General features: G+C 35.2%; 1 protein-coding gene across 1 annotated transcript; it reads right to left on the reverse strand.

The window, feature by feature from the left end:
* Positions 1-7,525: 7,525 nt before the first annotated feature.
* On the reverse strand, positions 7,526-13,543 carry LOC120346091 (eukaryotic translation initiation factor 4H-like). Its single transcript, XM_039415742.2, has 7 exons — positions 13,310-13,543; positions 12,603-12,747; positions 11,811-11,859; positions 10,962-11,026; positions 9,966-10,089; positions 9,308-9,499; positions 7,526-8,997 (listed from the first exon to the last, which is right to left on the reverse strand). Exons 1-7 carry the CDS (start codon positions 13,327-13,329, stop codon positions 8,786-8,788), a joined length of 807 nt encoding a protein of 268 aa, XP_039271676.2. The 5' UTR covers positions 13,330-13,543; the 3' UTR covers positions 7,526-8,785.
* Between the last annotated feature and the right edge of the window lie 242 nt (positions 13,544-13,785).

Raw genomic sequence — 13,785 nt, forward strand, 5'->3', positions numbered from 1 at the left:
GATCGATATTGGAATGATCGTGATAGTTGAAAAATATTGAGCAATTCGCAGTGCGTCAGCTAATTAAGTCAGAAAATTGCGACGAAAAAGATAGCTATGTGTTCAACAGCACGCCATACAGATGCTAAATTAACAATGATGGCGAGGAGTAGTACAAGTCCTATAATTCTCGAGACAGATTATACATAATGATGAATAAAAATACCATCCAACATACAAGACTTGCTTATTCATCATGTAGTCAACCAGAGACACAATATAACTAACAGCGCAAATGATAGGCCGGCGGGCCACGCGGTCACTAAATAGAAACTACTCCCCAGGCATATATGAGATATATAGCTTACACTGTATCAAAAGTATACAGAACGTAACATTCAACACTTATTCATTGGATCAATGAGTATATTCAATTGTGATATATATATAATCATTGTATGTATGGAGTATTCTGAAGAACAAGACAGCAGTTCAGAATACCAAATGCACATACAGACGCCACAACAATTTTGCGACGATAAGAAAAGGAATTCTTGACTAGGCAACATCCATAAGTTTATTTGGACTCCATAATCAGCGTAGAAGAAGATAAATTGATCGCGTGTTCTCCCACCAAAAATATAAAATTAGTTTACACACACAAAACTAAAGAAAAACATATTGTGTGTCACACCATATGTTAATATCCGTTGAACTTAAATACAGGATAATTAAGCAGAAGTGAAGAGTAAAGAATGATGTTTATCAAAATATATCGCCAAATATATCGGGCTGGGAAGAAGGGGTGGGCTAGCTAGACATTCATTCGTCAAATTAGAGCCAAAACTAGCCTAATTTAGAGTCCAGATAATATTGAGTAATAAATGTTATCAGTATAAGTAGTACAAATAGTAAGAAACTAGATTAAGGCGGTATGGTGCCCAGATAGAAAACTGCGGTATAGGGATATTTATGTTATTTAGTTCAAGCTAGGTTTCTCCATTTCTAGTCCTTAATTTTATACAAGGAAATGTGAATTAAGGTTGTCGTTTCATAGAGACAGATCAAAATTATCATGGAAGATTCATCAGTCTTTGTAGAGTATATTGATTTAGACATCATATTTGCTGAAAAGGTAGCTGGTAAATTTATTTGATCATTGTGAAGCAACCTGAAAAAAAAACTAATAAATAGGGGAGAAGATGATTAAATGCGAGAGAACCGCAACGGCGTGATTTGAGAAAGTGTTGATCATTATTAAACTAATGGCAGAAGGAAGAAGTAATTATTAGTAAAAAAAGAAGCCCTCGACAAAAATGTAGATACCAGTTTTAGTTATATTAGGCTCTACTTATCACGAAGTTTTACAGAGTCTGGCGAGCGTTTGAATTTCAATAAATACTGTACGGTAATTTTCCCAATCATCCGCGAATTATTGCATTTGAGCAATATTGTATTGAGGTACAAATGCATATGTCTTTGTCATCCAATTAGGCATGTAAGATTCAACATAAATAGAAAATAAATTTTGTTTTATGTAATGTTGATTTGGCACAAGAGTAGAATAGTTTCAGCACATGCGTTAACCTGTAATTAGCATTCAACGGCCAAACAGTAGTATAAAATGACATTGTTAAATCATATCAGCATTGGATGTATGATAGTTATGCATATAAAGTTACCAAAGTCCGTAAATTTTGTTGTTTTGCATGTCTCTTCGTACATGTAGTCCTATTCAGTAGACGCTAAACTAAACGCAATTTTGATAATTTCTATTGAACGGTATTCCAACGGGAATCCCATGGGAAGGGACAGGCATAATTGCTATGGGATGGGAATGGGACAGAAAAAAAATGTTCCATGGACAAGCCTGCTGATATCATCAACTTGGTTTGGTCCGATACTCTTTACATAATATCACAACAAGAGATCAATGTTCAAATATATCGATACGAAATCCAAAAAGAAATATTTCATCCACGAATTCCCTGAAACCTTATCCTGAACGAAACTTTTCACATCAACAATAAAAATAACAATAAGAAAAATACCAACAACAACATAATAACGAAACGATTCATGGGTTCACTTCGTGTCTAGCAAGAGAGCGATGCTAAAATATATGGACACCAAACCAAAACGAAATAGTACGGGTATGCAATCTTCCGCAGATACCAGATAGCAACGATCACAAACGGGGAACCCTTACAAGGTGCAATGACTTCACACAAATGACGAATCTCATGGAGCCCACAGACTTCTAGCGACAACAACAATCTTCAACCAGGATTTCAAAGCAATATGTCCAGTAGTTAAAAAGAAAAGCGGTTTTCTCACAATAACAGGAAGAATACTAAAAACAACAAAACTACCAATAGGTCCATTTTTCAATGACCTGCCAAGCCACGAAATAATCCAAAAAACATCTTAGCATTTCAGTAATAGAATTTGACAATAAAACTGGCTTCAATTCTATCGAACAAACAATATTGTACTAATGCTGTACTTCCAATACACTGCTATAGTCGCAGCTGCTAGTAAAAATGCTGTTGCAACGTTCGTGACAAACAATAAAATCGATCTTTCATTTGTCGCAACTTGTCTTGTTAGAGCGGTTCCCTTTCGGAGGTTCAAATGTTTTAGGGGTATACGAGAAATAAATGTTACAAAGACCTCACCGCATTTGGCAGATAGAATTCTCTCAGAATGGAATTTCGCCCGAACTCTTTTGAAACCGTGAAAAGATTTACCGTAGTATTATAAACGAACGCGAAATGGATTTTGCTACCATATATCGCTTCATATATGATGATGCACGTGTGAAGCTGAAAACTACACAATACCACCAAGGATTACAGGACCGCGGAATGGATGCAAAAGCAACTTTCTCGTTGATCCACACATTATCTAAATATCTATGGCCCACGTTCTTATTTTCCATAGTAATATTATAATTTCTCTTGGTCCTGGAATCAAGTAAAACGAGTTGATTTAGACGTAAACCTACTTAAAACTAGACACTGCCAAAACATGTTTCATACTGAACATAATTTGGTTAAATAGCCAACGGCATTTCGTTTTGATTAACCAATTGTAATATAATTTATCCCGGTTTTACACTTGATTAGGACATCTTCATTACTTAATTCAGTATATAAATACCACGAAGTTAACTCTCTTCCAGCTGTTGACCCAATTTATTTGACATGGTCTTTTTAAAGTTATTTTTTTTGTCAACCACTAAGCCCTAAAGCTTCTCTTATGGATTTTTAAAAGCCTGTGCTAGAGTTCTATTCAGCAATATATCTTTAAATTACACTCCGAAAAAAAAATTTTTTTGCAAAATTATCTCAAAAATTTCTAAAAATAAATTGGTCTTTGAGAAATTCTGTGTACAGTAGAGGGTTAATAATTAATTCCTAATTAATTAATTTTTTTTTCAACGTTTTCGTCAAGTTTTTCCTAACACAACATCACCGAAACGCCTATTATAGCATAAATGGTTATTACTCTGAAATTCACAATTGTATTTACAGGTGTATCAAGTTCAAGGCTAAAATTACTGATTTTGATGACGTCACAGCTCTTATTATTACTGCACAGACCACCCCCAACGCAAAAAAATTAAATTTTTTCGACGGAAATGCGCGTAGAACGGCGTAAACAATCCCATACGCGCATTTACGCGTTAAAATTACCATTAATTTTACGTTTTTTTTAACTACAAAAAATCTCCATACTTCTGCCAACTATGGAGCAGTCGAAATCATATTTATCAAAACAACACAGCGCCAGGGATGGTCAGGGATAGTATATATGACTGAAAATACATGCTAAACCAACAATAAGTCATTATAAAGGAGTATTTCCTGTCTGAGCTGAGTCGACATTTTCAGACGTCTGACAGGCGATTTTGAAATCCACGCTATTTATAGCATTCGCACTTTGCGTCACGGCTGGAAGGTTCCATCGCTTCTCTCATATCAGGCGATAACGTCAACAAAGAGCTAAGAGCGATATTAACAGTAGTTTACCGAGCACAAAATTAAGCGTAAATATTCTCTCATATGAGCTTAGCCGCTGTAAAAGGGTTTTAATAATGATTTTACATATAGAGTTGCCAATTAATTCGCCAAATAAAGTGATTCTCCCCCGGGAGAAACATGTAAATGTCCATAAACATGTCACCAATTCAGCATCATACTCATGAAACAGGCGAGTTCTATTATAAGATAAAACTTTTTATTTAAATAGGGGTACAATAAATTGCACAACAAGCCATGTAGGCTATCTGACTAAATACAAGGCATGCCTAAGTAACTCCTTAATAAAAATGATTTGAAAATTACTGTTCATGTTGCTATCAGTGGACCTGTATACTGATATACCTGATTAGAAAATCGAAGCAGTATGTGACTATTTTTTAGAGATTCCGTAGTTTTATTGAAGACTAACAATGTTAGCTTAATATAACTGTATTTCTTTAGCATTTGCCTTACCATGTGATTTTTGTTTAATTATGTTTTCAGTGAGAAGACTGCGGAGGTCAAAGAGCGAAGAAACTAATCGACGTATGTTGTTGGTACCAAATAATGGAAACATTCATTTTAAAGAAAATAAACCATAAGGACTCGAAAAAAAGAGATAAAATAAGTAATAGCCTCTCCGCGACTTCCTCAATCTGCCGAGTAGCCTACTAAAAATCGAACGGTCCATCACTAAAAACGCATTCAACTTTTTTCTAAAGCCAGTCAGGGTGGTGATACAATCCTAGGAGCCAACAGCTGCCGATGGTTCAATACAGGGGTGTGCAACCTTTATTATCGGAGGACCAGATACAAGTAACTGGGTGAGGCCGCGGGCCCGACCTAGAAATCCTACCTACGAAAGGCTCCGTATATATATCAAAAATCCATCTTACGAAATTTCTTCTCGAAAAAATATTGCTTCGGCTAACGTAAGAATTTCTACCTACGGAAAGCCGAAAATCGAAAACTTGAAAAATTTGTTTATTTTAGGTTAATTTAATGCAGTGCTTAAAGAAGGGACTGTCCAATTCGAATTTAATATTCCAATATTGCGACGTCTTAATATCGTTTTTCGTGTTTATACAAATACAGAATATGGCGCACATATCCTAGTGCCGAAGTTCATGTAAACATTTTACAATTGTTTCGTTTTTTATCGCAATCGAAGGCAGTCGTGCGCGGCGCGGCAATAAATTATCTGCCATCCCGGGGGCCAGTTTTTTTCCTGGGGGTACGTACAATGTGTTGCTAGCAAAAAAAAATCGAATTTCCTATGTGTGTGCTTATTTTTGTACATTACGTTCTCTCTCAGCTGTCAACTTTTGCCGCCTTCTCCAACCGCCGTCCTCCCACTCTCCGCTGTTTTCGTTTAGTCTAACCTAGTCGGCCAACGATAAATTACCTAGATTTGAAACTCCGCATGCTTGGTGACATGTCATTAACCATTTTTGCACGATTCCAACATGAACTTGATTAAAATTAAATGTTAAAATGACTTTTCGGCGTTTCATTATTAAAGGCAATTTTAGGTCGTTAGAAAACGCGAGTTAGATAAATAGCATGGATTTAATTAAAAATGACGAGTCAAAGTTTTTCTAAAAGCTGGTATATATGAGTTACTTGTATGAAAAACACTCATTAAGTTGTAACCAGATAAGAAATGTCCTGTCCTACTCCCTTTAAAGCACTTCGTATTAGCTCTTCAGTGATCCCTTCCATCCTTGGCCAAGTAATGTTTCGAATATGTAAACATTTTATTCATCCATGCATGGCCGTTGAGCCTATTATCATCGAAAATGATTGCAATTGTTTATTACAATTTGGAAGCATTTTAGCAGTAATAATCAAGGCATGACATAATAAAAATCATTAAGTGAAGTGCTGAAATTGCAAATTCTGTAAATAAAATTGAGCATTACTCAGTAAGTATTTTAGCTATAATAACCGTCGGGGTGTTGTTTTGCTGAAAAATTTTCATTCACAAAAACGTTAAAACTTGGAAGAATTAGTTATAATTAGCGTATGTCCCTCTTTTAGGCACAAAAGCATAGATATGCCTTTATTTCCAATTTATTTAATCGTTATTTTAAATCAACATTTCGGATTCACGCAATCGCAAATTTTCTAGTTTTATCCATCTAATACTAAAATAACACGAATACCATAGAAAAGCATGAGAAGCTCAATTATCATTTTATTAAATAACTGCATCTCGGTTACCATTCACAGGCACGGTGAATTTACAAGCGGTGATAAGTAAAATCAAATCCAAGGCAGAGGATAAAACTCGGAATAAAGTTAATTTGGTTTTTTAAAATCAGCCCTTAATGTCTTCAACAGCTGTCGCTGATGTGAAAATATTCAAATTATTCTATATTTATAAATATTCAATATTGACCACCCTAGACTAACAGCCATTTAATTTGGCATTGATTTCTAATGAGTTTGTCAAAGCGGGTCGTAATCGTGGAGGGTGCAAGACTGCAAGGTGCAGTAGGTGGTTGAGATGATCGCCAGATATTTCGGGACTACTTTCGATTACTGAAACAAAATTGAAATGCTCCAGAAATTAAAATAATAATTGAGTTATTTAATTTATACATAATATTTGTAAATGCGACAAAAACTGAAAAATCCACAAACGCGAGCCAGTGATTACAGCCATGTCTAAAATCTCTCTCCCAAGTGAAAAATGTACGAGTGACTGCGAAAACGCTTTCTGTTGCGTCACTACTGCATCTTGTAGATCAGTCAACGCTTCGCAAATAAACACGGGGGAATCCATTCGATTAACTAATAGAATTCCGCGTTTTAATTTCAAGTCAATGATTATTTTTGAATAAAAAATTTTCTTTGAAACTTATTAATTTTTAAAGCATAACTAGAGAGGCAGGAAAGGTTGATTAGAGCCGCAAGTGGCTCTCAAAGCCTAATTTGAGAATCACTGGTTTATACGGTAGTTTTTGTTTCTTTTTGTTGTTGGTCTTACTGCATTGTTAGGGGTCCTTGCAGAAATGTTGAGTTAAAACGCATAAACTGCTATTGAAATTGTCTCACCGATTTTAGACGAATTTAATGAGAAAAGCGTTTTTATAACATTGTGTATTTTGCTAGCTAGGTTTACTGATATGACATTGGCACTCAGGTACTTCCATAGTCTTTGCGACGCAAAGGGATTGGAATTGTTCTCACGTACCAGATTAACTAAACTGAAAACTCGTTTCGCGGGCACACCATTCAAAATTGGCACTTGTCCGCTGGCCGCACAATTTTTCCTTGCGGGTCGCAGTTTGTACTCCCCTGGTTTCATATATCTTTTTTTCTCTATACAAATTTTTTAAATCGAAAAAAAAAAGAATAAATCTGAAAAAACGATTTCTATCAGTCACCATCCATACCCCATGCCTGATTCGAACCTACAAATCTACACAGGATAATGAGCGGTTGGATTGCACGTACCAGCAGACGGTGTTCCTTAAGCCCAGATTGATGTGACAACAACATTGAAGCCAAAAGAGTAAATATCAATATGCTAAAAACAAGCATGAGTTTATTAAGTCCATTTTATACAGAATGAGATATTCACTACTACTATATCAATATTTCCAATATTTCACTGCGAACCAATAGCAGTGCTCAAAAAAAAACGCTTTGCACCCAAACAGTTGAGAAAAAATGCTGTAGTTTACAAAATCAAGAATCGTAGTAAACTAGTAGTTTTTGCTAATCCACAGCAATGAACAATTAAAGATCAAAACTTGTTTGCTAGAATAGAATTTTTGCCAACCTTGGTGGGCTTATTTTAAGATTTTGGTCAAATAGGTGGCATACAAAAAGTGATATCATTTATTCTAGATCTGAAAAAAACCAAGCACAGATAAACTCAGGAAAATAGGCTGATAACATCAAAGATAAAAGCAACAAACTAAGTTAAAACCTTTGCCAGTTGTCATCCACATTCATAGAACGTGATTTGATGCAAAAAAGCACAAATTATCAAAATCACTATGGAGGCGAATTCTGTTCACAGTCCAAACAGAGAAAGTTCCAAACGAACTAACTAACCCTCAAACACAAGTTTTTTAGTCCATCATGAATCCCTATCTTGACACACCCAATCAATCGAGTAACTAACTATTGGAAACAGAGTAATATGAACTGATCAAAACACATCTACAACATAACATGCACTAAAAATGGTATTCAGATTAAGCGTTGGAGATAACGCCAACATATGATTGGTCAAAAGTTGCAGGAGCAGAAGAAGATTGAAGCACAATTCATAATATGCTTGTGCAAATGAGCTCCAATATAAGCATCAGCAGAGCTAGTAGTATTTATCAAAAACATTCTAATCGCACAAGAACGAACTTGCTTTAGCTAAAAATGGACAGAGACACCAGCAATGTGGCTGCCTAACTATTTTCAGAAACCATCGCTAATTTTCAGGTTTACTTTGTTGAATTATAGTTTTGTCGAACATGGGCGACATTTACGCAAGTATTCAAAAAAAAAAAACTTCAGTGTGGGACACCCAACAAAATTCAATATGAATCTCTTTCATGCATGGCTCAAAATAGATAAAACCCCTTAATACATACATAAATCTACATATTATTTCATTTACATGACTGAATTGTCTCGATTGTGGCATGCTCGAACTGCACCATACTGAAATAATATCACTGCTTAAAGGCAGAGGGTATCTAACCCATTCATGCTTGGAAGTAGTACCGCACAATGCGGCAGTAAGTTGATTGGAATCCATTTTCCAGGTCTTATTTGTCATCTGCAGATTCCGACAACTTTCTTTCTGATATGCTCAGCTTTTCTTCCACCTTTTTTTCAAGATCATCAAGTCCTTTCTCTCTTAAAATTTGCTCTCGTGGTTTTGCACCACCAAATATTGATGATTGTGGATTGGCTATCTGATTTGTCGGAACACCCACAGAACGAGGTTTCAACTGCAAGCGAGGACGACCGCTTGCCCCTGAACATAGAAAATGATATCTTTTCACAATTTGAGGCGCACAGAGATGATGTCATCCTGGGTATCAGAACCAATTCTGATATTGTCAAGTCTTATTCTTAATATTATATATACCGGTATGCTTAATAACAATGTAGGGATACCAATTTATACATAGGTAGCATTTGCAAAAAACTTCGAATTTTCAGAATATCAAACTTTAGTTTTTGGAATCGGTTGATATTCGGTTCAGATTCAAACTAATTTATCCAGTAGACTTAGAGGAGTCCCCAAAAAGCACCAATGAGTTTGAAAATAACAATCAGTTTACCAGAAGATGTTGATATAGGCTCTTCAGAAGGTTGGTGGTGATATTGCTGATCATAATCTCTTTCTCTATGCTGATATCCACCACCTCCACCACTATGGCCATATCCTCCTCCTCCTCTTCCACCACCACCACCACCACCACCACGTCTTCCATATCCATCTTGTCCATATTGCCTATCATCCCTTGAATATCCTAAACAAAGCATGTCAAAATAATCGTTCATTATATAAATGCTTAATTGCGTCTTGTCGCTCTATCTAAAATAAAATACCCTGAAAAATTACCTTGAACCTGTTTCATGCAGCACTTGTTACATGTTATAGGACAGGATGAATACAGTACTGTACATGCGCAAAATATGATACAAACTTACATAATTAGACTAACATTACATTATCAAATTAAGTGGAACATGAAAAAATACAATTTTTTTTGTGGCGATTTCATAGAGAGTGCGCCCACAGAGCCGAGCTTGATGGCAGCGGCGGGATTTTATGTATGCACATGTGCAGTTATCTGCATATTCCTTACCCATTCATTTTTGTGTATGACCTTATTGCCGATTAGTCGATAGCGAGCTATTTTGAAGATTTTAGTCAATCGTGGTCAAAAGCAGGTTGGCCACCCCTGAGCCCTGATATATATGATTCTCACTTACCACCACGATTATAACCTCCCCTTCCTCTACCGCGATAATCTCCACGAGCAGGTCCACCACCCCTTTGCCCTCTATCTCTACGATTATCTGCAGCATTCACTCTTAGATTTTTGCCTTCGAAAAGCTGCAAAATTGAAATAGTTTCATATCAATGAAGCATTTTATTCAAATTTTTGAAAATATCCCACACGTACTTGATATATATAAAAATTTAAAACATAAGATAAAGATTTTAAGTTGTGCTATCAATTGGGTTTCTGCGGGACTAACTCCTTAGAATTCTTTCATGCTTTTGTGCCGGTGGATTCATATGCATATCCAGGGGTTCTCATACTGGGGTACATGTACCTCTGGTCCTCTGGGTTATGTACCTCTAAACTTTTCAAGGGATACATTAGATTAAGTATAAGGATATTATTGCCATTATTTCTAACCTGCCTTGAAATAGTATCTATCACCTGATGTCAATAATTTGAAGATCCGAGTTTAAGAACTCTTTAGGAAGTAACATTTTCGCCCTAGTAGAAACGTTAACTACACCTACAGTAACTACCAATTCTACTTTCACAGTTCACATGACTTATTTTGTTCAATTATGTGCATCAGGGCAAATATAACGTAGATAACGTAGCAGCCAAAAATATGAGAACATTCTGGGCTTTGGGGGTACAGGAGTAAATCCATAAGTTTACAGATAAACAGAAAGTTTGCGAAACTGTTGCATATACCGTAACACAAGGATGCTGTAGCAAGTAGGACCATGGTGAGACGAAGCTCCCCCAAACTATATTTGTGTTAGTGAGCAGTAAGACTCTTGAATCACCAAAAATTTAAACATTCACAATCAAAAGTACCGGTAACCAAATAGAAATCCAAAAATATCCGTGGCAAAAGAATTTCAATGGCTCCTCTTGTCTGTCTGAATCAGAACTCGCGAGGCTAATAAGCACAAAGGACATTTTTATGCACAGTACCGTAGTTATATAAATTACATACCGCACCATCATATTCTAAGGCTTGTTTCATAGATTCAAAGTCTTCAAATTCAACATAACAGAAACCTAAATATCAAAATTGATATCAATGTTTAATTTGTTACATCGCATACCACAAAAAGTGTGTTTATCCCTCTCGCCTGTGATAGTAATCTCGTCGGAAAACACTGTACCATGCAGTGAATTTTTTTGTAAAACTATAACCCATGAACCAAAAATAGAATGATTTTACCTTGTGAAAACCTTGGCTTAATTATACCTACGGTACCGTAATCTGTTCTTGACAGATTTTCACAGAAACAATATCTACATAGTGGGAAAATTTAACAAATATTTGCTATTTCCTAAGCATCAGTATTTATATATGTATTCTTAGGGATCCAACAACCATAAACAAGTTACTAGATATATTAGAATTCATTTACATAGGAAAATATTTTTTAAACTTAAATCTTCGAGCAACCCTAATAAAAATATTATAATAAATAACAAGCATCTTAATAAGTTACAAAAAGCAGGATAGGCAGACAGAGTTACTATGCTATAGGGCATATTCAGACACTGAATGTTGAGTCCCATGAGAATATAACAGCAAACAGAATGAATGTTTTATATTTACAGTAATAAATAAGAAATCAGACTTGTACAATGTACATTGTACACTATAAGTTACTATCTCAAATGCTCAATTTAATTGTTTAGATGGAATTATTATATTTTGCAGAATTGAGATCAGCTCTTTTATATTTCAATTGCTGTGAAAACATAAGCGAAATATCTTATATTATGTATTAGCAACAGTCCCTTATATTCGTGGCTGCTGTCAAAAGATGACTTAACAATAAAATACCTTTAAATCTGTCAGTTTCCCTGTCACGAACAAGACGAATATTACGAATCTGAAATTGAAAGAAAAAACATGTGAGAAACATGTATTAGGTTATTTAAATATTATTCTCACAAAAAGACATCTATCAGAATTGATAACTTAACTTTCATATAATTTGATTTTATGAATACAAATTACAAATAATATCTTTTCATGAATGGTTTCCACAAACAATGGCAACAAATTCTCAACATAAATGGTTAAAATACTGTTGTGCAACTCATACATATACCATTTTAGAAAAGCTGAAAGTAGATAAAAATAAACCTATGCTAAGACTTGAAATTAAGTGGACAACCACATGAAAACAATCAGGTAAATGGCTTCACACAAAAAAAGAGAAGCATAATCCCAAAATATTGGGTTGACCAAAGGAGAATTGTAGGTGGACTTCATTTCAACAGAACAGTTTCCCTAACAGTGTTAACTTAAAGCCTTGAGTCTTACATATCTGTAGAAGCAATAATTCACATGTAGGTAACTTTTAGATCATAGTCGAGTTTATTTTTTCCAACAGGCAAAATAATAAACGATACAAATGCAAAAATGTCATAAACATAATTTTACAGGGGAAGGAAAGCCGCGGGGAACCAAAGCTGATTATCAAGCAGCGACATCCAAGATATTCATGCAACTCTTAGACAAACGCCAGTGGTCATAAAGGATTCCTTTATTTTATACCACTAAGGCAGCAAATATTGTACTTTTGAGTGACAGCTTGTGACGTTCTCATATATAGAAAAATTATCTCACACTCATATCCTTGAATATCATGTCAATGTCACCTTGCACAGTTGCTTCGGGGAGATTACCAACGAATAAAATAAACGGTTCCTGTGTTGGTAATTCTCTATGGCCACGGTTCATTCCGGCACCTCTCGACCTATATCCCCCATGTCTGGGAGTAACAGAAATCAGACTGGCATGATAAGGATCTATTACAACAGGCTCACAGATTAACACAAGTAAAAATACAAGTTTTAATTTGAAATATTTCATATTAATTTCACAAGAACTTTGTACTTTTACAGGCGCAGACTTTCAAGCAAATTCTATGTTTAATATTTTTTGGAAAGTGAAAACTTGTCTGAAAATAAACAAACCTTACGGCCATTCACACAAATTTCTTCCCACTGCCTATTCTCTAAAAAACAATGACTACTAGCCTAACCATCCAATTTTGTAATATTTGAGTCGAAAATTAAATTCCAAACAAATATTAAACACCATAGACCCACGTTTCCCAATTGGGGAAACGTTACAACTTATAAACTACTTCAGTACTTGAACTGTATAAATGCGGGAGTTCGACTTGTGCATAACACTGGATACGAATCCATCAAAGATTGAAAGGAGGAGTTTAACAAAAAAGGTTGGAAACCACTGAATTTTTTACCTCATTTCACTGCTGTTTGAAGATGTTATTAGGCAAATAATAAACAACTTGAAAGATCACTTACCCACCACCACCAAAGCTCATGATGTTAGAAGCAAATTAGGAGGTTGGAGGTGCTGATGGCAGGATCTTAAATTGCCAATATTCCTTCACACAACATACAGTCATCGATTCCTGTTATATCACGTTTACAGCGCAGATAACACTTCAAATATAATATTCTTCTCCAATATTGTTATACAAAATATCATACGCTATGTTATTATGCAGCTTTTGATTGTTTCTCTGCAAAAAGGGAAAGCTTTCAATATGAGTTTATGAATCGTTAATTCCAAATTATGATTTTATTGTAATCCTTGAAAGTTGAATTTCTGAACTAAGGACGTCCCATTCATACATGTCTGCATGTATGGGAAAAGACTGAACTTGAAGTTAAATTATGATAACTCTATTATTAGACCCTCACATAAGCAACATTCAGCATTCGAGGTTCAGGATGGGAAATAAGAATAAAAATATCAATGCGTAAATCCTGTGCGT

The sequence above is a fragment of the Styela clava genome, chromosome 8 (genome assembly GCF_964204865.1).
Source record: "Styela clava chromosome 8, kaStyClav1.hap1.2, whole genome shotgun sequence".
Classification (NCBI taxonomy): Eukaryota; Metazoa; Chordata; class Ascidiacea; order Stolidobranchia; family Styelidae; genus Styela; species Styela clava.

Coding starts and splice junctions, on each gene's coding strand:
- LOC120346091 (XM_039415742.2), bottom strand. CDS start 13,329: ATGAGCTTTGGTGGTGGTGG. Junction 11,860..12,602: donor TGATATTCAAGGATATGAGT/GTGAGATAATTT, acceptor TTTCAATTTCAG/ATTCGTAATATTCGTCTTGT. Junction 10,090..10,961: donor CCTTAGAATATGATGGTGCG/GTATGTAATTTA, acceptor TCAATTTTGCAG/CTTTTCGAAGGCAAAAATCT.